Source organism: Trachypithecus francoisi, unplaced genomic scaffold (assembly GCF_009764315.1).
Source record: "Trachypithecus francoisi isolate TF-2019V2 unplaced genomic scaffold, Tfra_2.0 Lachesis_group20, whole genome shotgun sequence".
In the NCBI taxonomy this organism is placed as follows: Eukaryota; Metazoa; Chordata; class Mammalia; order Primates; family Cercopithecidae; genus Trachypithecus; species Trachypithecus francoisi.
In genome coordinates, this window is record NW_022681466.1 from 23,367,227 (window position 1) to 23,393,279 (window position 26,053).

Sequence of the window (26,053 nt, forward strand, 5' to 3'; positions counted from 1 at the left end):
CAGCCTCAGCAACATAGTGAGACTCTATATCTTAATAAACAAATAAATGAATAGCCAGGCATGGTGGTGCATGCCTGCAGTCCCAGCTCCTCAGCAAGGAGAGCTGGGAGGATCACTGAGCCCAGGAGGTCAATGCTGTAGTGAACCATGGTCTAGACACTGCTCTCCAGCCTGAGTGACAAAGCAAGACACTGAAAAAAGAAAAGAAAGAGAGAAAGAGAATGAGGAAGAAAGGAAGAAAGGAAAAGAGAAAAAAAGAAAAGAAAGAGTCCATGGCAAAGAAGGCAAGGGTCCAGCTTGGGCCCCAGCTCGGGGATGGGTGTGAGCATCCCCATGGTTACTTGATGCCCTGTCACGTGGGCTCAGCTGGCTTAGTCTCACCCTCTGCCAGATCCAGGGGGAAGTGAGAATCCATTACAGTGGGCCTGTCTCAGCTCCTGTTTGTTTTGGCTGCAGTGTGATGGTGTCTTGCTGGCTTTGCCAACAGGATTTAGGTGTTTGCTCTCCCGCCTGGCATGGCTGCTAAGGCAGCTGGAATTCTGCTACTATTTATCATGCTGGCTGAGACTTCCTGCTGCTCCTGTTTCCCCTTTCTCAGATGGATGGGGTCCTATTTTGTTATCATTGTCACAAGACTCCTATGCTTGAGAAAGCAGGGTGGTAAAAAGAGGCCACAGACTTTCCCTTTCAAATGGCTCCCCAAGAAGTACATACTCAAGGACTAAGATGAACCAGGAAGTATGCCAGGAAAAGAAATGAGACAGCCAGCCAGAAAAAAAAACAGGCACAAACCCTAGATCTTTAAAGCACTTGCTTTGCTTTCCACACTTCTTTCCTCTTGCTTTCTGGGGACAATAGTAGATAGTGGGGAGTAAAGGAAAAGGGAGCCCCTTGCTGAAGGTCACCCCAGACCAGCCAGAGCCCACGGTTGGAGAGTCTTGGAGGAAGCATGATTATCATGTACCTGATGGGAAGAGCATGTGCTCAGAATAATCACGTCCCCTCCCATACCCAAAGCAACTCCCAGAGCCTCCAGCCACCTCCCCAGCATACAGTGGGCATTCAGGAGACATGAAATACCCTCCATATGACACACTACCTGCTTGGCTTTAGGCTGCTAGTGAATAACTTAGTCATGGCTGGAGAATGCAAAATAATTGAAAGCAATGCTTAGTAAATTGCAGTTTCAAGGTCTTCATTGCCTTCCTAACAATTTGCAAAACTCTTTTTATTGCTTTTTTAGATTCCTCGAGTTGAAATACCACTGCATGCTGTAATTAAGCTAAGTGACATGCCAGCTGTAAAGGCAAGGGTTATGAATGATTCATTCAGTTCATGTAATCATCCAGGATGAGTGTGGGGAGGGAGCCTGCAACAGCTGCCAGTCTGCCTTGCTTACACTCTCTGCCAGGATGGAACGAAAGCTGGAATCTAAAATCACTTTTTTTAAAACAGGGTCGCCCTCTGTCACCCAGGCTGGAGTATAGTGGCACGATCATAGCTCACTGTAGCCTCGACCTCCTGAGTTCAAGCAATCCTCCCACCTCAGTCTCCCAAGTAGCTGGGATTACAGGTGTGCCTCACCATGCCTGGCAAATTTTGTTGCTGTTGTTGTTTAGTAGAGACGGGGTTGCTATATTGCCTAAGCTGGTCTCAAACTCCTAGGCTCAAGTGATCCTCCCACCTCAGCCTCCCAAAGTGCTAGAATTACAGGTGTGAGCCACACACCCAGCCTGAAGGCACCCTTTTAAGGCTAGTAAGAGTTACCCATGCTGTCTAAGGCAGCTTAACCCAGTGTGGGGTAAGCCAGACAAGTGGTTCCCAAACCTGGCTAAGCATCAGAACTCCCTGGCAGACCTTTTCTTTTTTTTTAATTTTATTTATTTAATTTATTTATTTATTTAGAGACAGAGTTTCGCTCTTGCCCAGGCTAGAGTGCAATGGCATGATCTTGGCTCACCACAACCTCCACCTCCCAGATTCAAGTGATTCTCCTGCATCAGCCTCCTGAATAGCTGGGATTACAGGTGCCTGCCACTCCGCCCGGCTAATTTTGTATTTTTAGTAGAGACGGGGTTTCTCCATGTTGGTCAGGCTGGTCTCAAACTCCCAACCTCAGGTGATCTGCCTGCCTCGACCTCCCAAAGTGCTGGGATTACAGGTGTGAGCCACCGTGCTCAGCCAGGCAGAGTTTTTTAAATCCAAGTTGACCTCACCCTTGCTCCAAAGTGACTAATAAAGTCTAGGGAGAACCACAGGTCCTTACAACTGCCCAGATATCTCTGAGCTTGGAGATCAGAGAACTTGCCCCATCCAAGATGGCTATTTTTAACAACTTGGTCTTCAGGAACGTCACTTTTGCACTTGGAAACTTTTCCTTCAGTGTTGCTTTCGTAAATCTGTCTGGGGACAGGAGTTCATCCAACTGCTTTATGAACAGATACCTTGATCTCTATCCTCCCAAAGCTCCTTCTCCTAATGTTCCCAATTTCTTTCAGGGGACTCAGTTCCTCTGAAACCTTATTTATTTTTCCTTTATCCTCTGCCACACAGTCAGCTGCTAAGTCCCAGCTCTATGATATTTTTCTCACTTACCTCTTTTTTTTTCTTCCAGCCTATCGAGGTATATCTGCCTCCTTTTCTTTCCCCCAGCCAGCCATCCTGATAGAGGCTGCAAGGGCTTGAATCCTGGACCACTGTATGAGACTCCCAAGCCCTTTCCCACCTTTGGGTCCCTCCCCTTGCCAAGCCATTCTACCATCTACTACCAGATTCATCTTCCTAACACTAAATAAAATTTCCCACTCAAAAACCTTCAGCAGTTTCTCACTGCCTGCTGAATAAGGTAAACACTACCCAGGATAACAGTTATGTCCTCTGCAATATTTATTCATTCAGTAAATATTTACTGAATTCCTATTATGTCCTAGGTACTAAACTAAAAGTAGAGAATATAAAGATGTAGAGACATGGTACATTCCAGTGGACAGACAGTTGCACAAATTCATTATCATGAGGAGTCCAATAACTGTAATACAAAAAAGGGTCCCTGGGTTTCCAATATGGTCTCTTAATCTATCTTTCCACCTTCATCTCCCAGTTTCCTTTCTGATCCAGCCAAAATGGACTAGACCTTACTTTTTTGTTTGTTTGTTTGTTTTGAGACGGAGTTTTGCTCTTGTTGCCCTGGCTAGAGTGCAGTGGCGTGATCTCAGATCACTGCAACCTCCGTCTCCCAGGTTCAAGCAATTCTCCTGCCTCAGCCTCCCGAGTAGCTGGGATTACAGGCACCCGCCACCACACTTGGCTAATTTTTGTATTTTTAGTAGAGACGAGGTTTTGCCATGTTGGCCAAGCTGCTCTCAAACTCCTGACCTCAGGTGATTCACATGCCTCGGCCTCCCAAAGTGCTGGGATTACAAGCGTGAGCCACCATGTCCAGCCTAGACATTACCTCTTGATCGTGTGCAAGGTTTTTAGTTTCTTCCAGGCCTCTATACCTCAGTCCATATCTTACTTCCACCTTTTAAAATCCTATTTATCAGCCAGATACGGTGGCTCACGCCTGTAATCCCAGCACTTCGGGAGGCTGAGGCGGGCGGATCATGAGGTCAAAAAATCGAGACCATCCTGGCCAACATAGTGAAACCCCGTCTCTACTAAAAATACAAAAATTAGTCGGGTGTGGTGGTGCACGCCTGTAATCCCAGCTACTCGGGAGGCTGAGGCAGGAGAATAACTTGAACCCGGGAGGGGGAGGCTGCAGTGAGCTGAAATCACACCACTGCACTCCAGCCTGGCGACAGAGCGAGACTCCATCTCAAAAAATAAAATAAAGTCCTCTTTATTTTTTTCTGCCACCTCAAATATCGCCTCCTCCAATGAAGTGGACTTAGTCCTCCCAACTAGGTGTGAGGATGTTTCCTTCTCATCTACTGACACTCTTTTTTAGTGGCACTTAACTCAGGCTAGTTATCTGTGCACCCACCTTCCTCCACTGCACACTCTTTGGGAGCAGGAACTGCCACAGCATTTTTCTGTCTGGCAGAAGCACTCAGTAGACAGTTGCTCTCCACAGCCCTATAAGTGAACAGGCAGGAGGTGGGTGGGGCTGGGAAGGCAGCCTGACATTGTGCCTTCTCATTAGATAACCCTGAGCTGTTAAAGCCTCTAGATAAGATGTGCTACACAATTTGGCAGGCCTACTGCAAAATGAAAACACGGAGTTCCGTGTTCAAAAATGATTCAGAATTTCAAGATGGTGGCAATAACGCATTAAGCCAAACACAGGGCTCTTCTAAGTGCAGGACCCTGTGCGACTGCACAGATTGCATGCCCTGTCTTTAGGAGCAAAGGTGCTGGCACCACAGTGTCCCAAGAAAGCCAAATAATTCTGGCATCATCTTATTAAGAGACTTCCTTTTTATCAGCTCAGGAACCTTGACTGGCTGGAACTGGTGACCAGGGAGAAAAGGGGAGAGATGTAGAGATTCCAGGAAGCCCCTTTTCAGCAAGTCTTACATCTTTTGCTTGGGCCAGGCTATGATCTCTGACAACCTGATGAGAACAATGGGAAAAGTGGCCTCACATCAGTCTGTTTTGAGCCTTCTGAATGGCGTCAGGAATGGGCTTGTGGAGGCTGGGATGGCAATTAAGTTTTTACTTGTCTGCTGGGATAACCAGGCCTTGGCTTCTTTTGCCATCCAGGTGGGCCTTGACTATTTACTAAAAAGAACACTATCCCGGAATCCTTGAAAACCAGGCCCACATGGGGATGACATGTACACATGTGTGTTTCAGAGCTGGACACAAATGACTTGAGTCTAACGTCTCCATTCAATATCTTGGATAATTAAGGTCATTTGCCTGAAGGGTACTGTGGCTTTCAAGCATCCCAGGTTTCCCTGACATTCTTGAGGCCAGAAATTCATTCTATTGGAAATCCTTAAGGCAAAGCCGGGTCAACACTGTGAAGCAGGTGCTTGTGTTCAGAAGTTACTTCTTCCACCTCTGCCCCACACACCCCAAAGGTCTCACCAGGGAACGGACTCAGGAAGAGCAAGTGAAGCAAAATGGATCACATTCCTGGAAAGGGCAGAGAGTGAGCTGGCAGATAAGATGTTATGCCTGGGGTCTAGCCAGGCCCTGTTGGGCACAGTTGGAGGAGTCAGTGCCCCAGAGAGGGCAACAGCAGGCCCTGGGCTCCTAGTAAAGAAGGCAGGGCTTACTATAGACCATTTGTCCCAAGAAAGTCTTCAAAGGTTCCTGACATATTTTCAATGTATTCGGAGCTTTTTTTTTTTTAAACGGAGTCTCACTCTGTTGCCCAGGCTGGAGTGCAATGGCGTGATCTCGGCTCACTGCAACCTCTGCCTTCCAGGTTCAAGCGATTCTCCTGCCTCAGCTTCCTGAGTAGCTGGGACTACAGGTGCCTGCCACTACACCTGGCTAATTTTTATATTTTTAGTAGAGATGGGGTTTCGCCATGTGTGCCAAGCTGGTCTTGAACTCCTGACCTCAGGTGATCTGCCTGCCTCAACCTCCCAAAGTGCTGGGATTACAGGCATGAGCCACCATGCCTGGCCTGGAGCTTTCTTAGTGAGGGGTACTCAGGATAACTGTCTCCCCACCACCTTCCCTTCCCATTCTCCCTCCAGATCAGACTCCTCCTCCTGGCAGTAAGCATGGCAATTTCTTTTATTAATGGATGCCTAAAGGGAAAGTGTAACATTTCTGCAGGTTGATAGAAGAAGCATCTTCAGGCTGGGTACTCTCGCCTCACCTCTGTTTTCACTGGTGAGATTAAGTGGGGCTGCTGAGGGAGGTCGCCAGAAGATGTTCAGGCACTGAGGTGGCAAGTCTTTGGGCTGGTGGGGATGGGCGGAGGTCGGGCCTTGACCTTGTGAAGTTGCAGCTGCCTCAGTTCTCTCACTCAGGGCTCAGAGTTATGCACCATGCCCATCCCTGACCTCATCTTTTATCCTGGAGATGAAGATCAACTGGCATAGTTCTGTTGGTGGACTGAGGGCTTTTGACTCCTGGAAATCATGAGTCCTTCTCTGAAACACTACACCCCAAGTTGCTTTATCTGGGGGAGTATTCTGGATGATGGTGCCATGTGAGGAACCCAGAGAAGTGCCACTGGTAGGGCAACTGGGGTGTGTCCTGGGGCAGCACCAATCCAACCCCAGAAATCGTGGTCCTGTAGCACTGTAAGCTAACTGGGAGGGCACAAAGGCAGGGCTGTTGGCCACAGTGCTGCTAATAGGAGCTAATGGAAGACAAGGATATCTAGATGAGGAAACAAAACTTCAGTTGAGTCTGTGAATATTGGAGACACTGTCGGAAGAGACAAACCATTTCCTGCAAGTTGAGAGGTAGGAAGAGAAAAGTGGCAGAGATCCAGTCGGATTCTGGAAAAAAAAAATTTATATATATATATATATATTTAGATTTTCCTTTAAAATGGCCTCCAGAATATTAAAGTCAATTAATTCATCATCACCATTCGTATCTAGATCAAGAGATGCTTAGGTGACTCATATCCGTCATCACCAGAAACTCATTCCACCTACACAACATTCATCTTCCTGCAGCCTTCTTGCCTGAAACATTGGATATGGATCATTTAAGAGCAGCCAAGATGGCTGGCTGGAGAGAATGTTACAATGGTTAAAGAGCTGTATGCCCTTGGACAAGTTACTTAACCTCTCTCAGCCTTGGTTTCCCCATTTGGAAAAAGACAACAACAATGCCTTGAGGGCTGAGACAATATATGCAAAGCTTTTAGTACACCAATGGGAAGTGTGTCTTGGGCCAGTTCACGCTAGGCTCATCACCATCAGCACAATATCATCCTCATCAGCAACAGCATCACCATCACTGCAGGTACCATTGATTCAGGAAGATGCCAGGCATCCCACTTTACCAAGCCATGAGTCATCCTTAAAATCCTACAAAATGAGGCCAGGCACAGTGGCTCATGCCTGTAATCCCAGTTCTTTGGGAGGCTGAGGCAGGTGGATCACTTGTGGTCAAGAATTTGAGACCAGCCTGGCCAACATGGAGAAATTCCATTTCTACTAAAGCTACATCCAAAACTTAGCCAGGAATGGTGGCACATCTGCAGTCTTAGCTACTCAGGCGGCTGAGGCAGGAAAATCACCTGAACCTGGGAGGTGAAAGTTGCAGTGAGCCAAGATCACACCACTGTATTCCAGCCTGAGTGACAGAGCAAGACTCTGTCTCAAAAAACAAACAAACACACAAAAAACAAAAAAACAAACAAACAACAGCAACAACAACAACAAAAACAGAAAGAAAAAGTTAGCCAGCGGGAGCAGGAGAATCACCTGGGAAGCAGAGGCTGCAGTGAGCTGAGATCGAGATCACACCACTGAACTCCAGCCTGGGCAACAGAGGGAGACTCCATCTCAAAAAAAAAAAAAAAGAAAGAAAGAAAGAAAGGAAAGAAAAAGTTAGCCAGGCATGGTGACAAGCACCTGTCACCCCAGCTACTCGGGAGGCAGAAGTGGGAGAATCAGCTGAGCCTGGGAAGTCGAGGTTGAAGTGAGCCGTGATAGTGCCACTGCACTCCAGCCTGGATGACACAGTAAGACCCTGTCTCAAAAAAAAAGAAAGAAAGAAAGAAAGAAAGAAAGAAAGAGAGAGGGAAAGAAGGAAAGAAGGAAAGAAGGAGAAAGAGAGAGAGAGAGAGAAAGAGAGAGAGAAAGAGAGAAAGGAAGAAAGGGAGGGAGGGAGGGAAAGAAAGAAAGGAAGGAAGGAAGGGAGGGAGGGAGGGAGGGAAAGAAAGAAAGAAAGAAAGAAAGAAAGAAAGAAAGAAAGAAAGAAAGAAAGAAAGAAAGAAAGACCTACAAAATAGGTTGTTTATCCCCTAGAATTCAACTGTTATACAGATCTGCACCCTGGACTCAGTGACCAACCCCCTGTGAAAGTGGATCCAGAGGAAGAAGAATGAGATTCTAGCCACTAAAGCAGAAAAATGGAGGAGTTTGTCAGGGCTCCATTCCTCACATGGGTCAGGATGGGTGCCAAGTTCGTGACCAGGTGGTATAGAGGAAGAAATATAGAGCTGTTTCTCCAGTCCATCACTTGTGTGAGCTTGAGCAAGTCATTTAACACCCTCAACCTTGAGTTTCTTCACTTGCAAACTGGGCATAAGGTAATAACGTCTGCCTTGCCAACTTCACATTGTCGATATGAGGATTCCATGAGATATGGTCTGTAAACCTGATGTGTGGAAGGTGTTATTACTATTACGCTTTCCAAAGAAACCCTTGATCCTCAACTGGGGCCTCTGCTTGCTCTTCCTTCTTTCCTTCAACCATTATTTCTTGTGCAGAAGACCTCTTTTCACACCACATTCTGCTCCATCTGTAAATCAGTGCATTAATATCATGCACTCCAATGGACATTCTGCTATATATAATTAGTCTTTTGTGAGTTTGCTTTTTTATATGTAAGTCCTTTATGGTCTGATTAGTTTGGAGAGAAGTTTTAGAAGCCATTATTTGGCCTAAAAGCAGGGGGCCAGCTCTGAGATCTGATGACCCCATATGTTATTCTAGGAGGCTCTGCTTGGTCTTTGTCATATCTGCTACCTGCAGAAATGCCTCCACTGAAGAGCCACTTATTGTCACCTCAGCTCAAACTAAAGACTAATATGAAAAGTATAATTTAACAGACAGATAATATGGCTTCAAGAGCTTGGGACTTGAGAATCAGAAGCATCTGACTCAAATCATTGCTGTGCCAATTAAAAACTGGGAGACCTGCTGAATGTTAAGCCTTATGCTCTTTGAGTATCAGTTGTTTTTTTTGTTTTGTTTTGTTTTTTGTTTTTTGTTTTTTTGGTTTTTTTCCTTTCTAAAGTTCAAGGCTAAGTGCAATGGCTCACACCTGTAATCCCAGAGTTTTGGGAAGCCAAAGCAAGAGGATTGTTTGAGGCCAGGAGTTCAAGACCAGCCTGGGCAACATGGGAGACCCTGTGCTACAAAAATAATTTTTAAACTAGCTGGACATCATGATGTGCACCTGTAGGCCTAGCTACATGGGAGGCTGAGGCAGGAGGATGGCTTGAGCCCTGGAGTTTGAGATTATGGTGATCCATGATCCTACCACTGCACTCCAGCCTGGACAACAGAATAAGACTGTCTCCAAAGAAAATAAAAATAAAGTGTACAACTGTGATTGAAATTCAATTAGATAAAATATTTATCTAGAAGAGTGCTGGCGCTTTTATAGTCACCTAGCAAAAAAGGGCAACTATCACCATCTATCACCCCGATTTTTTCTTTTTTTAGAGACGGGGTCTCGCTATGTTGCCTAGGCCGGAGTGCAGTGGATATTCAGCAGCGTGATCCCACTACTGATGAGCATGGGAGTTTTGACCTGCTCCATTTCCATCTTGGTTTACCCTTCCTTAGGCAACCTGGTGGTCCCCAGCTCCTGGGAGGTCACCATACTGATGCCAAACTTAGTGCGGATACCCAATCAGGATAGCGCATTACAGCCCGGAACTCCTGGACTCAAGCAATCCTTCTGCCTCAGCCTCCTGAGTAGCTGGGACCACAGGCACTTGCCACCATGCCCAGCACCATGACTAATACTAACACATGACAGTGCCCTCAGCCATTGTTTATCATGGCAGTAAAGACCTATGAGACTCCACATGATAAACTGCTGTTCAGGGAAAGAAGTCTTCCCTAAAGAACTACTCAACTTATTTTTACTCACCTAAGAGAAAATATTGAAACCATCTCTGCCTACAATATACCAGAGCTTCTTAGGGAATCTCAGCTCACGTTGCTAAAAAGTGACATGAAGAATCAGCATCTGATGTCAGAGGCATTCACCAAGGTTCGCTGTTTCTCAGCTCACTACAACTCCAAGCAGGTGAGGGCCAGTGTATACAGGGATGTACGTGGAGCTTGCGCGTGGGGAGAGAAACCAACAGAACCAGTCCCAATCTTTGAGAAGCCCCCAATCTTGAGGGGGAGGAATAAAGTTCCTGTCCTCAGGGAGACCCCCATCTGATGGCAGAGACATAGTCCATGCCACTAGGGACTCTCTAGTATGATTGGACAGACAAAAAGGACCAAAACAGGATGTTATGTCTGGCCTTTTCTGCTAAGAGGTTCAGAGCCAAATTCAACGGTCAACGCAGGAAGCACCTTATCACACCCTCTTCGTATAATGATCTCTTCCCTTTCTTTGTGTGGCTTCTGATCATTATTATTTCATTTAACAGTCTTATTGAATACAAGTTTTCATTGTAATCTGTACATCATCCTCTCTTTTTTAAATAGTAGAAACAGGGTGTGTGCGGTGGCTCATATCTGTAATCCCAGCACTTTGGGAGGCTGAGGTGGGTGAATCGCTTGAGGCCAGGAGTTTGAGACCAACCTGTCCAACATGGCAAAACCCCATATCTACTAGAAATACAGAAATTGGCTGGGCATGAAGGCACATGCCTGTAGCCCCAGCTACTAAAGAGGCTGAGGCACAAGAATTGAAGATAGTGGTAGTGGGTTGGAGCTCCTCAAGGATCAGAGAGTTTTGCTCCAATAACAGGCCCACAGGTCAGGGCTGGCTATAACAGGCTCCTCTGCCTAGGCCTGGGTCCACATGTAAGACAAGTACTTATTACCCATATGTTTCTGTTGTTGTTGTGGTTGTTGTTTTGTTTTGTTTTTTGGAGATGGAGTCTCACTGTGTCGCCCAGGTTGGAGCGCAGTGGCGCAATCTCAGCTCACTGCAACTGTAGCTGGGACTACAGGCACGTGCCATCATGCCCGGTTTTTTGGGGTTTTTTTGTTTTTGTTTTTGTGTTTGTTTTTTTGAGACGGAGTCTCGCTCTGTCACCCAGGCTGGAGTGCAGTGGCGCGATCTTGGTTCACTGCAAGCTTCGCCTCCTGGGTTCATGCCATTCTCCTGCCTCAACCTCTCAAGTAGCTGGGACTACAGGCGCCCGCCACCTCACCCGGCTAATTTTTGTATTTTTAGTAGAGACGGGATTTCACCATCTTGGCCAGGCTGGTCTTGAACTCCTGACCTTGTGACCCACCCGCCTCAGCCTCCCAAAGTGCTGAGATTACAGGCATGAGCCACCGCACCCAGCCTACTTTTTGTATTTTTAGTAGAGATGGGGTTTCACCATATTGGCTAGGCTGGTCTCGAACTCCTGACCTAGTGATGTGCCCGCCTCGGCCTCCCAAAGTGCTGGGATTACAGGCACGAGCCACCGCGCCTGGCCTATTACCCATATTTAAAAGACTTGTTCAAAAGACAAACTCCCAGGGCCCCTTCTCAGCCCTCTTATGCCAGAATTCCCAGAGGGTTTGCCCTGAGAAACTATAGGCTTAAACAAGGCCCTCATATGATTCCTATCATCAGGGAAATGGGGAAACATCAGGCCCAGCTCTTCTCTGAGCATGGTGACAGGTCTATCAGAATCACCCAGAGGAGCTTCATAAAATGCAGATTCCTGGGCTCTCCACCCAGGAGCTACTGAATCAAAATTTCTGGGAGGAGGCCCTGGAATATGCATTTTTACAGGCACCCAAGTTGATCTCTATGGGTTGGATGTTTCCTTGCAGGCCCTCCTGCAGTGTGAGCTACTGGTCACAAGGGGCCAGGTCAGAGTATCTGCTCACAGTAAAGCTTTGGGTGGCAGGGTGGAGTGAGATGATTCAAATCTCTAGCCTCCTTCTTTAGACAGTCAAGCAGCACAGATCCCTTAATTCCACAGCTCTATGTTGTAGGGTTCTCCCAAGTTTTTATATATGACCTTCCCTCAGAAGCACTGAAGTTCAGATGGAGGGCATCCTACCATCTCCTGGGGCCTTTTGCACCATGGAACCAAAGCTTCTCAAAGGCCTTTGGTTCCACATCTCAGTCTCTGCTGCCCTGTTGCTCTGTCCCCTCAGCACACTCCATTACAGGGCCAGCCTTTGGGGCAAGTGATCTAGGCCTAGACCAGGCAGCATAGCTTGAAGGGTATGAAAATCCACCCATCATGGTTGACATGCTTCTACTTCTGGGATCTCCATATATGACTATCTCAATTTTAGCCATAAGTGGAAGACAAGGCAAAGTGCCTAGTAGGGGCAGATCAGTTCTATCAGAAATATATTAATACATAGCAAAGGGGTCACTTTTTGTTTGTTTGTTTGTTTTTTGGAGACAGAGCGTTGCTCTGTCACCCAGGCTGGAGTGCAGTGGTACAATCCCTGCTCACTGCAACCTTGAGCTCTGGGTTCAATGAATCCGCCTACCTTGGCCTCCCAAGCAGCTGGGACCACAGGCATGCTCCACCACACTCAGCTAATTTTAAAATTATTATTATTACTATTATTTGAGACGGAGTCACTCTGTCACCCAGGCTGGAGTGCAGTGGCGCGATCTCAGCTCACTGCAACCTCTCCTTCCCAACCCCTCCCTCTCTCTCCCTCCCTCAGGAGGCAAGCCTCAGCCTCCTGAGTGGCTGGGACTACGGCCCGTGATACCACGCCCAGCTAATTTTTTGTATTTTTAGTAGAGACAGGGTTCCACTGTGTTAGCCAGAATGGTCTCAATTTCCTGACTGTATGATCCGCCCACCTCCGCCTCCCAAAGTCTGGGATTACAGGCGTGAGCCACTGCACCCAGCCTAATTTTTAAATTTTTTGTAGAGACAGGGTCTTGCTATGTTGCCCAGGCTGGTCTTGAACCCCTTGCCTCAAGAGGTCTTCTCACCTCAGCTTCTCAAGTAGCTGGGACCACAGGCATATGCCACCACATCCAGCTAATTTTTAAATTTTTTGTAGAGATTCAGTCTCCCTTATGTTGCCCAGGCTGGTCTCAAACTCATTGGCTCAAGGGATCCTCCTGCCTTGGCCTCCCAAAGTACTGGGATTATAGGCATGAGCCATTGTGGCCAGCCAGGGTCACATTTTGACTAAGTCTTCATTGTCTACTTACCTGTATGTCTTTATCAATCCATCCATCCTTCTACCTATCCAACATTCCAGAAAAACACAGAGCATTTGCCAACGCACCAAATGCATTAAGGGAATATGTGTGGGCCTACCTAGCTCCTCTAACATCCTTTTTGGCCAGAGATCAGGCAATGGCTGTATGCTTCTTGATCCTGCATACACGGGTCCCTCAGAGCATTTGTGTGGCTTTTGCAAGGCCTTGGATCCAGTCGGGCTGGAGTGGCAATCACCAGCAGGTCCCTCAGAGTAACATTATAGCTCTGAGGACCCTGCAAGAGGAGGGAGGGCACATCCAGCTGCCTCTTCTCGCCAGAGCTGTCACTGCAGGAGTGGCACTCCTCAGGCAGGGAGGGGTTTTCTGGAAAGGCAAAGTCATAAGCATCAGCGATTTGTGCTGCTGGATTCAGCACAAATTCCTGGTGAAGACTACCTCCCAGTAGGGTTCCATGGCCTATAACTGGCTGAAGCTCTTTGAGCCAGAATCAGCCATTGCTCCTTTTCTCCAAATAGTTTTTCTTCCCCATTTTTTCATAGTTAACATCAATAACTGGTGCAGCCTCAGCTGAATGAGCCTCATGTGAATGAGAACTAGGAAATGTTGAAGAAGGGACTTGGACAGCATTCTGTTTTTATCTTCTTTGTCTTCCCAATCAGACTAGAGGCCTCCTAATGGTATGGACTGTGTCTCCACCATCAAACTGGGGTTTCCCTGAGGACAAGGGCTGTCCCCTTCCAAAGACTGGGAGCTCCCCACAGATTAGGACTGTTTCTATCGGTCCGTCTCCCCTTTAATCTCCTGGCACATCCCTGAACACACTGGCACTCACGTGACAGGCTATTCATTCCCAGCTTGGGGTTGTAGTGAGCTGGGAAGAAGGAGAGCTTTCCCCTCTGTTGAAGCTTGGTCAGTAGCTCGGATAGCAAATGTGGCTTCTTCATGTCACTCTTCAGCAAACTCCAGTTTGTGTTCGGACTCCCCCAGAAGCTCTTGGATTTTGTGGGCAGAAAAGGTTTTAACATTTCCTTCTGGATTAACTGTGGAGGGGTCTGCTGCTTCTTGCATTTAAAGGATACCACCCTATCCATCTCTGGGCCACTGTACTCAGAGCTGGTGGTCATGGCCAGGGTTGGTGGAGACTTTGGGGAGATTGAGACTTGGGTGGTGGATTCTGGGGTGGTTTCTACTGAGGTTAAGCGCTGGAAGAAAAGACAGTTCAAAATGAGACTGTGGAAAGCTAAGGGTTCCTTCCTATGCTATTCTTTTTTTATTTTTACTTTTTGAGACAAGATCTTGCTATGCTGCCCAGGCTGGTCTCAAATTGGGCTCAAGTGATCGTCCCGCCTCAGCCTCCTGAGTAGCTGGGACTACATGTGAGTGCCACCATGCCCAGCTCCCATGCTACTCTTGATTAAAATAAATAGATTAAGAGCTGATTCATTAGCAGCAAGAAAGATTAGGTTAGAAGAGTTTCCTCACCATGAGTTGGTTAAACAGTAGGGCAGAAGACGGTAGAAGACTCTACAGCCTCCTCTAAAAGTCTCTACACATGAGAGAGATTATAAACAACAAAGATTGGCCATCAGAACAATAGGTATTATTATTGTTATTGTTGTTGTTATTATTTGAGACAGGATCTCGCCCTGTCACCCTGGCTGGAGCGCAGTGGTGCAATCTTGGCTCACTCTAACCTCCACCTCCTGGGCTCAAGCAATCCTCCCACCTCTGTCTCCCAGTAGTTGGGACCACAGGCATGCACCATCACGTCCAGCTTTTGTATTTTTTGTAGAGATGGGGTTTTGCAATGTTGCTCAGGCTGGTCTCAAACTCCTGGGTTCAAGTGATCAGCCCACCTCAGCCTCCCAAAGTGCTCGGCATGGTGGCGGGCGCCTGTAGTCCCAGCTACTCCGGAGGCTGAGACAGGAGAATGGCGTGAACCCGGGAGGCGGAGCTTGTAGTGAGCCGAGATGGCGCCACTGCACTCCAGCCTGGGTGACAGAGCGAGATTCCGCCTCAAAAAATAAAAATAAAATAAAATAAAATAAAATAAGTGATTTGGATAGTCTTATATCTACTTTTTTAAATTGAATTTTTAGTTTAAAATAAATGTCCAGGCCCAGATAGTTTCTCTGGAGAATTCTATCCAAATATTTAGATAAGAAATAATGACAAATCACCAGGCACCATGGCTCACGCCTGTAATCCCAGCACTTTGGGAGGCTGAGGCGGGTGGATGACTTGAGGTCAGGAGTTCGAGACCAGCCTGGCCAATATGGTGAAACCCTGTCTCTACTAAAAATACAAAAAGTAGGTGGGCATAGTGGCGGGCACCTATGAATCCCAGCTACTCAGGAGGCTGGGGCAAGAGAATTGATTGAACCCAGGAGACTGAGCAAAGATTGTGCTACTGCACGCTAGCCTGGGTGACAGAGTGAAACTCCATCTTTTTTTTTTTTTTTGAGACGGAGTTTTGCTCTGTCTTTATTTGAAAATGACATATGATGAAAATCCTAAAGAATCAACAAAAAAACTAACTAGAATTCATAAGAAATTTAAGTCTCAAAATTCAGGATAGTATACATTAATCATTATTTCTATATGCTAAGAACAAACAGCTGGAAATTAAAATCTAAATAAATAATTCCATTTACAATATTGTCAAAAAACAAATAGGAATAAATTTAACAAAAGATGTGCAGAATGTCTACATTAAAAACTACAAAACTCTGTTGAGGAAATGAGAGAATATCTAAATAAATGGAAAGATAAATCATGTTGGAAGATTGGAAGATTCACTATTTTGCTTTGTTTTATTTTGATTTCTTGCTGCATAATACCAAAGATTCACTATTGTTAAAGAAATTGTTTCTCCTCAAAATTTTCTGCAGATTCAGCACAATGCCAATCAGAATCCCAGCGTGCTTCTTTGCAAAAATTGATGAATTTATTCTAAAATTTAAGTGGAAATGCAAAGGACCTAGAAGACCCAAAACAGTCTTGAAAAAAAACAGCAAAAGTGGAGGACTTATATTATCTGATTCCAAGATTTTCTATATAGGGTTCAGTAATCAAGACAATGTGGTATTGGCATAAGGATAGACACACACACACACACACACACACACCCCTAAAAAATCAAAGGAACAGATTAGAGTACAAAAATAGATCTACATCTACATAGTCAATCACTTTTCAGTCAAGTTACCAAAGCAATTCAATGATAAAGGAAAGTCTTTACAATAAATAGTTTTGGTACAACTGAACATATATATGGCAAAAACAAACCTTGGATCTCGTCATCTAACATACTTAAAAATTAATTTGATGTGAATCATAAACCTGAAACACAAAGCTAAAGTTATAAAACTTCTAGAAAAAACATAGGAGTGGCCGAGTGCAGTGGTTCAGGCCTGTAATCCCAGCACTTTGGGAGGCCGAGGCAGGAGGATCACCTGAGGTCAGGAGTTCGAGACCAGCCTGACCAGTATGGTGAAACCTCATCTCTACTAAAAATACAAAAATTAGCCAGGCATGGTGGTGGGCGCCTGTAGTCCCAGCTACTCAGGAGGCTGAGACAGGAGAATTGCTTGAACCTGGGAGGCAGAGGTTGCAGTGAGCCGAGACTGTGCTACCGCACACCAGCCTGGAAACAGAGTGAGACTGTCTCAAAAAAGAAAAAACATAGGAGAATATATTTGTGACCTGAGGTACATAAAAATCTCTTAGATAGGATATAGAAAGCAACAGCCACGCTGGGCGCGGTGGCTCACGTCTTTAATCCCAACACTTTGGGAGGCCCAGGCGGGCGGGTCACTCGAGGTCAGGGGTTCAAGACCAGCCTGATCAACATGACAAAACTACGTCTCTACTAAAAATACAAAAAGTAGCCGGGTGTGGTTGTGTGTACCTGTAGTCCCAGCTACTTGGGAGGCTGAGGCAGGAAAATCACTTGAACCCGGGAGGCAGAGGTTGCAGTGAGCCAAGATCATGCCACTGCACTCCAGCCTGGGCTACAGAGCGAGACTCCATCTCAAAAAAAAAAAAAAGACAAGAAAGAAATAAAGAAAGAGGGAGGGAGGGAAGGAGGAAGGAAAGAAGGAAGGAAGGAAGGAAGGAAGGAAGGAAGGAAGGAAGACGTATACAAGAAAAATTGATAAACTTTATCAAAATTAAAATTTTTCACTAATCAAAAAACACTACTAGGAAAAAAACAGGCAAATTTCCAGAATATATAAATTAAGTAATTCCCATAATGGAATAGTCAAAAGACAAACAATCCTACCCAAAAAGGGGGCCAGGCACAGTGGCTCGTGCCTGTAATCCCAGCACATTGGGAGGCTGAGGTGGGAGGACTGCTTAAGCCCAGGAATTTGAAACCAGCCTGGGCAACAAAGCAAGACTCGGTCTCTTAAAACAAAAAAAAAAAAATTGCCAGACATAGTGGCTCACACCTGTAATCCCAGCACTTTGGGAGGCTGAGGCGGGCTGATCACAAAGTCAGGAGTTTGAGACCAGCCTGACCAACATAGTGAAACCCCGTCTCTACTAAAAATACAAAAATTAGCTGGGCATGGTGGTGTTCATCTGTAATCCTGTCTACTCAGGAGGCTGAGGCAGGAGAATCGCTTGAACCTGGGAGGTGGAGGTTGCAGTGAGCTGAGACCACACCATTGCACTCCAGCCTGGGTAACAGAGTGAGACTCCATCTCAACAACAACAACAATAAAAAGACTAGCCAGGAACAGTGGTGAGGGCCTATAGTCTCAGCTACTCAGGAGGCTGAGGTGAAAGGGAGGATCCCTTGAGCTCAGGAATTTGAGGTTGCAATGAGCTATGGTGGTGCCACTGCATTCCAACCTGGGTGACAGAATGAGGCTCTGTCTCAGAGGTGGGGGAAAAAAGAGAAGGGATGAAAACTTGAACATACTTGACAAAGAAAGATAAATAACCAGTAAACAGCAGGGAAATACAAAGTAAAACTACAATGAGATATCAAAACATAGCCATTAGAGTGGTTCAAATTTAAAAGCTGAGGCATGAGAATTGCTTGAACCCTGGAGGCTGCAGTTGCAGTGAGCCAAGACTGTGCCACTGCACTCTAGCCTGGGCAACAGAGCGAGACTCTATCTCAAAAAAAAAAAAAAAAAAAGACAGATAACACCAAAACGTTAACAAAGATATGGAGCTATGGAGCAACTGGAACTCTCATAAATTGCTAGTTAAAATGTACAATAATACAGTCACTTTGGAGTTTCTTATAAAGTTACATATAGATTTACCTTTTGATCCAATGATCTTTCTCCTAGGTAGTTATACAAGGAAATGAAAGCACTTGTCCACAAACAGCTGTTTACAAAAATGTTCACAGGAGCTTTAACGACCATAAAATAAACAACCAAACAAACAAAAAACTGGGAACAATCCAAAAGTCTGTCAATAGGTGAATGGATAAACAAACTGTAGCATGTCTGTACAGGGAAATACAACTTAGCAAATTACTGATTAGCTCAACAACATGGATTTATCTCAGAGATATGTACTGAGCCAAAGAAGCCATACACAAAAGAATATATACTATATTACTCCATGTACGTAAAATTCGAGAACAGGCAAAACTAAGGTGAAAAAGTCAAAGAAGTCGGAGTCAGGGTAGCAGATGCCTTGAGGAGGGATGAGGGGAGGGAGATTGCTTGGGAAGAAACAGGAGAAAACTTTCTAGAGATATCAAAATGTTCTGTATCATGATATATCATGATAGCGTGTAGGTTATAGGGTATATTTATTTGCCAAAATTGTACAGTTAAGATTTGAGTAAATTTAATCTTAGGAAAAAAACAGGGCTCAGAAAAAAAAAAAAAAGAGGACATACAATGAGATGTATAATCAAATTATATTTAAATACATTTTATTTATTTATTTTGAGATGGAGTTTGGTTCTTGTCACCCAGGCTGGAGTGCGATGGCGCAATCTCAGCTCACTGCATTCTCTGCCTCCTGGGTCCAAGTGATTCTCCTGCCTCAGCGAACTCCTGACCTCAAATTATCTGCCCACCTCAGCCTCCCAAAATGCTGGCATTACAGATGTGAGCCACTGCGCCCAGACTCTATTTTTAAAAATCCAGTCTTTAAATGGGAAAACCGAGGCTTAGGGAATTTAAAGTGACTAAAAGGAAGTTCTATATCTACTAAAAGGAGACTCCAGGATCCAATCAAAGGTAGCCAGATCTCCAAAGCAAAAACTCTATTTCAAATTGTGGTTAAAATAAATAAATAAATAAAAAACATAAAATCTACCATCTTAGTCATTTTAAAGTGTTCTATATGTAGTAGTGTTAACTATATGCACATTTGTTGTGCAAGAGATCTCTAGAACTTCTGCACCTTGTGAAACTTAACTTCTCTATTTATTAGACAATTCCCCTTTCTCTCCCTCCACCCAGTCCCTGGCAACCATGATTCCACTTTGTAAGAGTGGCTACTCTAGATACTTCACAGAAATGGAATCATAACAGTATTTCTCTTTCTGTGACTAGCTTCTTTCACTTAGCATAAACATCCTCAAGGTTAAGTCCTGTTGCAGCATTTGACAGGATTACTCTCTTTTTTAAGGCTGAATAATATTTCATTATATGTATATACCACATTTTCTTTATTCATTTATCTGCGGTTGATGGACATTTTAGGTTGCTTCTACCTCTTGGCTATTATGAAAAATGCTGCAATGAACATGGGTGTGCAAATATCTTTTTGAGATCCTGTTTTCCATTATTTTGGATATATACACAGGAGTGGGATGGTTAGTGGGATGGTAATTCTATTTTTAATTTTTTTTTTTTTTAGACAAGAGTCTCACTGTGTTGCCCAGGCTGGAGTGCAGTGGCGTGATCTTGGCTCACTGTAAACCCGCCTCCCGGGTTCAAGCAATTCTCCTGCCTCAGCCTCCTGAGGAGCTGGCATTACATGTGTGTGCCACCACACCCGGCTAACTTTTGTATTTTTAGTAGAGATGGGGTTTCATGATGTTGGCCAGGCTGGTCTTGAACTCTTGGCCTTAAGTGATCTGCCTGCCTCAGCTTCCCAAAGTGCTGGGATTCCAGGCATAAGCCACCACACCTGGCCCTATTTTTAATTTTTTGAGGAAGCTCCGCATTGTTTTCTTAGAGGCTGCAGCATTTTACATTCCCATCAACAGTGCAGAAAGATTCCAATTTCTCCACATCCTTACCAAGGCTTATTTTCTGGTCTTTTGTTGTTGTTGTTGTTGTTGTTGTTGTTGTTGTTGTTGTTTTTGAGGCAGAATCTCGCTCTGTTGCCCAGGCTAGAATGCAGTGGCGCGACCTTGGCTCACTGCAAGCTCCACTTCCCGGGTTCACGCCATTCTCCTGCCTTAGCCTCCCGAGTAGCTGGGACTACAGGCACCCACCACCATGCCCAGCTAATTTTTTGTATTTTTAGTAGAGATGGGGTTTCACCGTGTTAGCCAGGATGGTCTCGATCTCCTGACCTCGTGATTCACCCATCTCAGCCTCCCAAAGTGCTGGGATTACAGGCGTGAGGCACCGCGCCCAGCCCCTCTGTTTTTCATTTTTTTAAAAGTAATGACTATCCTAATAGCTATGAGGTGATATTTCATGGTTTTGATGTGCATTTCCCTGATGACTAGTGATGTTGAGCATCTTTTCATGCTATTGGCCATTTGTTTATCTTCTTTAGAAAAATGTTTGTTCAAGTCCTTTGTCTATTTTTAAATTGTATTTTTGTTGCTGTTGAGATGTAGGAATTCTTCATAATGCTGGATATTAAGCCTGCTATGGTGTGAATGTTGATATTCCCCCAAAATTCATGTTGAAGTCCTAACCCCCAAGGGGATGGTAGTAAAAGGTGTGGCCTTTGGGAGATGACTAGGTGATAAGGGCAGAACCCTCATGAATGGAATTGGTACCCTTATAAAACAGGCCTCAGAGAGTTAGCTAGCTCCTTCCACCATGTGAGGACACAGCAAGAAACTGCCATCTATGAGGGATAGGCCCTCACCAGACAACAAACTTGCCGGCGCCTTGATCTTGGACTTCCCAGCCTCCAGAACTGTAAGAAATAAATTTCTGTTGTTTATAAGTTACCCAGTCTAAGGCATTTTGTTATAGCAGCCTGAATAGACTAAGGTAAATCCCTTATCAGACACATGGTTTGTAAATATATATACTTTTTCTTTCTTTCTTTCTTTCTTTCTTGTTTGTTTTGTTTGTTTGTTTGTTTGTTTTTGAGACAAAGTCTCACTCTATCACCCAGGCTCGATCTCGGCTCACTGCAACCTCTGCCTCCCAGGTTCAAGCAATTCTCCTGCCTCAGCCCCCCGAGTAGCTAGGATTACAGACACGCACCACCATTGCTGGCTAGGTTTTGCATTTTTATAGAAATGGGGTTTCACCATGTTGACCAGGCTGGTCTTGAACTCCTGACCTGAGGTGATCCTCCTGCCTCGGCCTCCCAAAGTGCTGGGATTACAGGCATGAGTCACTGCACCTGGCCCCGGTTTGCAAATATTTTCTCCCATTGCCCAAGTTGCCTTTTCACTCGGTTGGTTGTTGCCTTTACTGTGCAAAAGTTTTCAGTTTGACATGGTCCCATTTGCCTATTTTCGCTTCTGTTCACTGTGCTTTTGGTGTCATATGCCCAAGAAATTATGAAATTGCAAAGCTTACTCTCTTAAAGGTGCTTTTCAAACCATGGGGTTGTAAACCTATGAAATCATGAATTAATCTGGTAGGTTGTAACTGATATTTTTGTTTGTTTGTTTTTGTTTTTGTTTTGTTTTGTTTTGTTTTTTTGAGAAAGAGTCTCACTCTGTTGCCCAGGCCGAAGTGCAATGGCATGATCTTGGCTCACTGCAACCTCCATCTCCTGGGTTCAAGTGATTCTTCCACCTCAGCCTCCCAAGTAGATGGGATTGTAGGCACCCACCATCATGCCCGGCTAATTTTTGTATTTTTGTAGAGATGAGGTTTCACCATGTTGCCAAAGCTGGTCTTGAACTCCTGACCTCAGGTGATCCACCCACCTCGGCCTCCTAAAGTGCTGAGATTACAGGAGTGAGTCACTGTGCCCAGCCTTAACTGGTACTTTTTCAAAGAATAGAACAGACAGAATAGCACAGGATATAAAATGTTAATTGAGGTATCATATGTAGTATGCCTAAGCACTGTTTTAGAAACTTTTTTCCAGGTGTGTGTGTGGGAGATGGGGCAGGGTGATGGATTGTGAAATAAAGTGGATTTCTTACTGTGGGCTATGGCTAAAATTTTGAAAAACATTGCCCTACTCTCTACTGCACTTGGTCCAAATGAAGGCCCAACAATGCTGAAGATTTTCCAGTAATTACAGCAGAGTCAGCCCTTGGTGGGCTTCAGTGGGAGGAACACAAAGAGATCCGTGCTAGGGCACTTAGTACCATATTCATGTGGCAACTTCGTTTCTGCAAAAATAGAAAGTTAACTGTCACCTTAAGGGAATATTTTTATTTGATCTTTTTTTTTTTTTTTTCTTTTGAGATAGAGTCTCACTCTGTTGCCCGGGCTGGAGTGCAATGGCATGATCTGGGCTCACTGCAACCTCTGCCTCCCGGGCAAGCAATTCTCTTGTCTCAGGCTCCCAAGTAGCTGAAATTACAGGCATGCACCACCACACCTGGCTAATTTTTGTAATTTAGTAGAGACGGGGTTTCACCATGTTGGCCAAGCTGGTCTCGAACTCCTGACCTCCAGTGATCCACCTGCTTCAGCCTCCCAAAGTGCTGGGATAACAGGCATGAGCTACTGCGCCCAGCTTTTATTTGAATTTTATTGGTGCTATTTGTTTTGGTTTGGTTCTATGGTTGTCTAAGTGCTCTAAGTATAAATATTTTATATCTGGTTTTATGCTTGTATATATTCATAAAAATAATTTAAGTCTACCATGGGGGTCTGAGAGAGTTTTCTTTCCTTCAAAACAAGGTGTCCATATATCAACAGAGTTTGAGAAATACTGTTAAGCCTGTGCTGAGTTCAAAGGTGTACTACCAAAACCTTATTTGGAGAGAGGGTCTTCGCAGGTATGATTAGTCAAGTTAAGATGAGATCATACTGGATTAGGGTAGGCCCTAAATCCAATGACTGGTGTCCTTATAAGAAGGCCATGTAAAGATACACAGAGGAAGGCCAGGCGTCGTGGCTCACGTCTGTAATCTCAACACTTTGGGAGGCTTGAGCTCATGAGTTCAAGACCAGCATGGGCAACACGGTGAAACCTTCTCCACAAAAAATACAAAAATTAGCCGGGCGTGGTGGTGTGTGCCTGTAGTCCCAGCTACTTGGGAGGCTGAGGTGGGAGGATGGCTTGAGCGTGGGAGGCAGAGGTTGCAGTGAGCAGAGATTGCACCATTGCACTCCAGCCTGGGTAACAGAGCCAGACCTTGTCTCAAAAAAAAAAGAAAAAAGCAAAGATACACAGAGGAGAAGCACAGAGAAGAAAGTCACGTGACACCAGAGGTAGAGATTGGAGTTATGCTGCCACAAACCAAGGACTGCCAAGCACTCAGCAGCCACCAGACAGAATCCAGCAAGAAGCAAAGAAGGAAGGAAGGATCTTCCCCCTAGAGCCCTGAGATGGAGCATGGTCCTGCCAACACCTTGGTTTCAGACTTCCAGCCTCAAGAACCATGAGAGAATAAACGGTGTTGCCTCCACCAAGTTGGAGGCAATTTGCCACAGCAGCTCTAGGATCCACTCCCGGGGATAACCTGCTTCCCAAGAGGGGACTCACAAAAGCGCCTTCCTAAATGCTGGTCCTCCCAGCAGCTATGCCATTCCATAGCGTGGGCTTCTCAAGGGGAGACACCAAGGCCCAGGGAGGCTCAGTGGCCTACTCAAAGGGTCACAGCAAGTTGGGGGTAGAAAAAGGACCAGTAAGCAAGACTCCCACCACTCCCTCCCAGAGCTCGGCTCACTACTTACCACGGTGCCAGCGAAAACGTTCACTGCAGAGGCAGACTTGGCCTCCTTTATGCTGAAGTTTGGTTTACTGGGATCCAGCTCGGAGCTGCTGAGACTGATATTCCTCAGGTCTGGTACAGAACTGGAGGGCCTCGCAGATGTCGGCTTGGGGAAACAGGGCCGGCCTCCTTCATGGGGGCTTCCTCGTGGAAGCTGCTGTCTGTTTCATTTTTCCTTTCATCTTGGACACTCAGGAGCAAGTCAGGTGTGTAGGACACTAATGTCAATGGCTGGATGTACTGGGGAGGAGGAAACCACAACACACAGCCCATGGGAACCCAGCTCTATCCACTTCCAGATTCATCTGCACCCAGGGGTAGGTACAAAGGAGATGAGGAGAAGGAAAGCAGTAGACAGCAAAATTTCTCTAACATGGGGCTCTCAACCTGGAATTCTGGGACCCTTACAGGACTCGTGGATAGCTTCACAGGGTCTGAGCCACTTGAAATTGCAGTTTAAAAACTGTGCATTTTGTACTTTCTGGCAAGAGATTCCATAGCTTTTATCAAATTCTTAAAGGGTTTGTGACCCTAACAAAGTTAAATAATATGAAACAAAAATCTCTGCTCCAATCCAGGTGAGTCTTTGAGACAAAGGAGATGGATTGAAAACTCAGCTGAATCTTCCCACCGAGCTAGAAGAGAGTGGTAAGCAGAGAAGGCGAAGACAGACCACAGGCCAACTGGACAGCTGACCCACAGCCAGGACTGGTCCACGCTTTGCACAGAGGAGGATAGATCTAGCCATGATCAGCATCCCATGTAATGTTCTGAGAGTCCTCCTCCCAGAAGTTCTTCCCAGTAGCCTGCTCTCTCCACTGTGCCCTGGCCTACTAGAGGGGAGCATTCCAACCCAAGCTGCAGTTGAGGACCAGGAATATATGCACTCCTGAAGCCCTAAATAAGGTTCCCTAAATAAGGTTCGTTCTTAGCCTCCCAGCATGGCCTGGCTGCTCTTACTCCTACTGGAGGAGGCAAGCAGGACAGACCAGTGAGAGTCCTCTGTTGCCTGGATGGAGGGATTCTCTAAAAGATGCCAGCTCCTGTGTGCCTTCAGGGCTCCCCGCACTACCCTGTCGTTGCCCAGCCCTCTGTGCAGCCCTTCAGTGTGTCTGGGCTCTGAGCAGTGGTCTCCTCAGCAACCCCCCACGGACCAGGCCCAGGTGGGGAAGGGTGCTGGCTACATGTGTTCCCTATGATCCGGGTTTACCTGTTTGGAGGCTTGGGTGGCAGCCTTGTCTTTCTGCTGCTGTTTTTGTTGCCAGCCCTTCACGCCCTTCTTTCTCACTTGCTCGCTTGCCGATTCCCCCTGCATCTCTACCTTCTTCTTCATTTGGAAGGGCTTTTTCTCCTGTTTTAGTCTCAGCTCCTGGATCAGCTGCCTGCCCATGAAGAACAAGTGAATGTCACGGGGTTAGGGATGCGCTGTGCAGGCAAGCATTCTCCTTGAGGGATGGACATGACTGGGCGAAGAGGTAGCGAGTTCCACGTTCCCTTCTCCAACATATCCAGTCTGCACAAGTGATTGAAGGTTAAGGAGCAGGGTGTGGAGGAAAGCATCATTCTGCCAAGCATACCATCCCCTGTGTGGGAACAGCACGCAAGGAGAGATGCACAGTAAGGGGGCTATTCCCTAGTCCACCACACCCCTATCTATTCCCCACTTCCCAGCAGGCCAGTTCCCATCCATGGCAGGTGCCGGGAAGAGGGTCTGGGTAGGAGGATAAAGCCAAAGGATCTCATATTGGGCCATTTCATGTGCTGGGCCTCTGTAGCCAATGGATGCTGAGAGTGGACAAAAGGTGACATAATATAGCAGAAATAACTCAGTCTCATGAGTCAGGACACAGGGGAGTTCTGGTCCCTCTTCTGTCATCATCTTTATATGTGATCGCTCCTCTGCTCTGCCCTCTCTTTCCATAAAATGAGCTGGTAGGAGAGGACTGGGCTCAGTGGATGAGTCCCTCCAGCTCCTGGAGTTTATGCCTGTGTGAATCCATGAGGCAGCTTTGAGGGGGTAGCTATCCTCCG

At 45.8% G+C, this 26,053-nt stretch overlaps 1 protein-coding gene across 1 annotated transcript in view; it reads right to left on the reverse strand.

Annotated features, from left to right (window-relative positions):
* Positions 1 to 13,090: 13,090 nt before the first annotated feature.
* The window catches only part of TTLL6 (tubulin tyrosine ligase like 6), a 43,231-nt gene continuing 30,268 nt past the window's right edge, over positions 13,091 to 26,053 (reverse strand). The window contains 5 exon segments of the mRNA XM_033183361.1: positions 13,091 to 13,356; positions 13,826 to 14,195; positions 23,985 to 24,142; positions 24,145 to 24,262; positions 25,233 to 25,404. Coding sequence (XP_033039252.1) covers positions 13,091 to 13,356; positions 13,826 to 14,195; positions 23,985 to 24,142; positions 24,145 to 24,262; positions 25,233 to 25,404 — 1,084 coding nt within the window.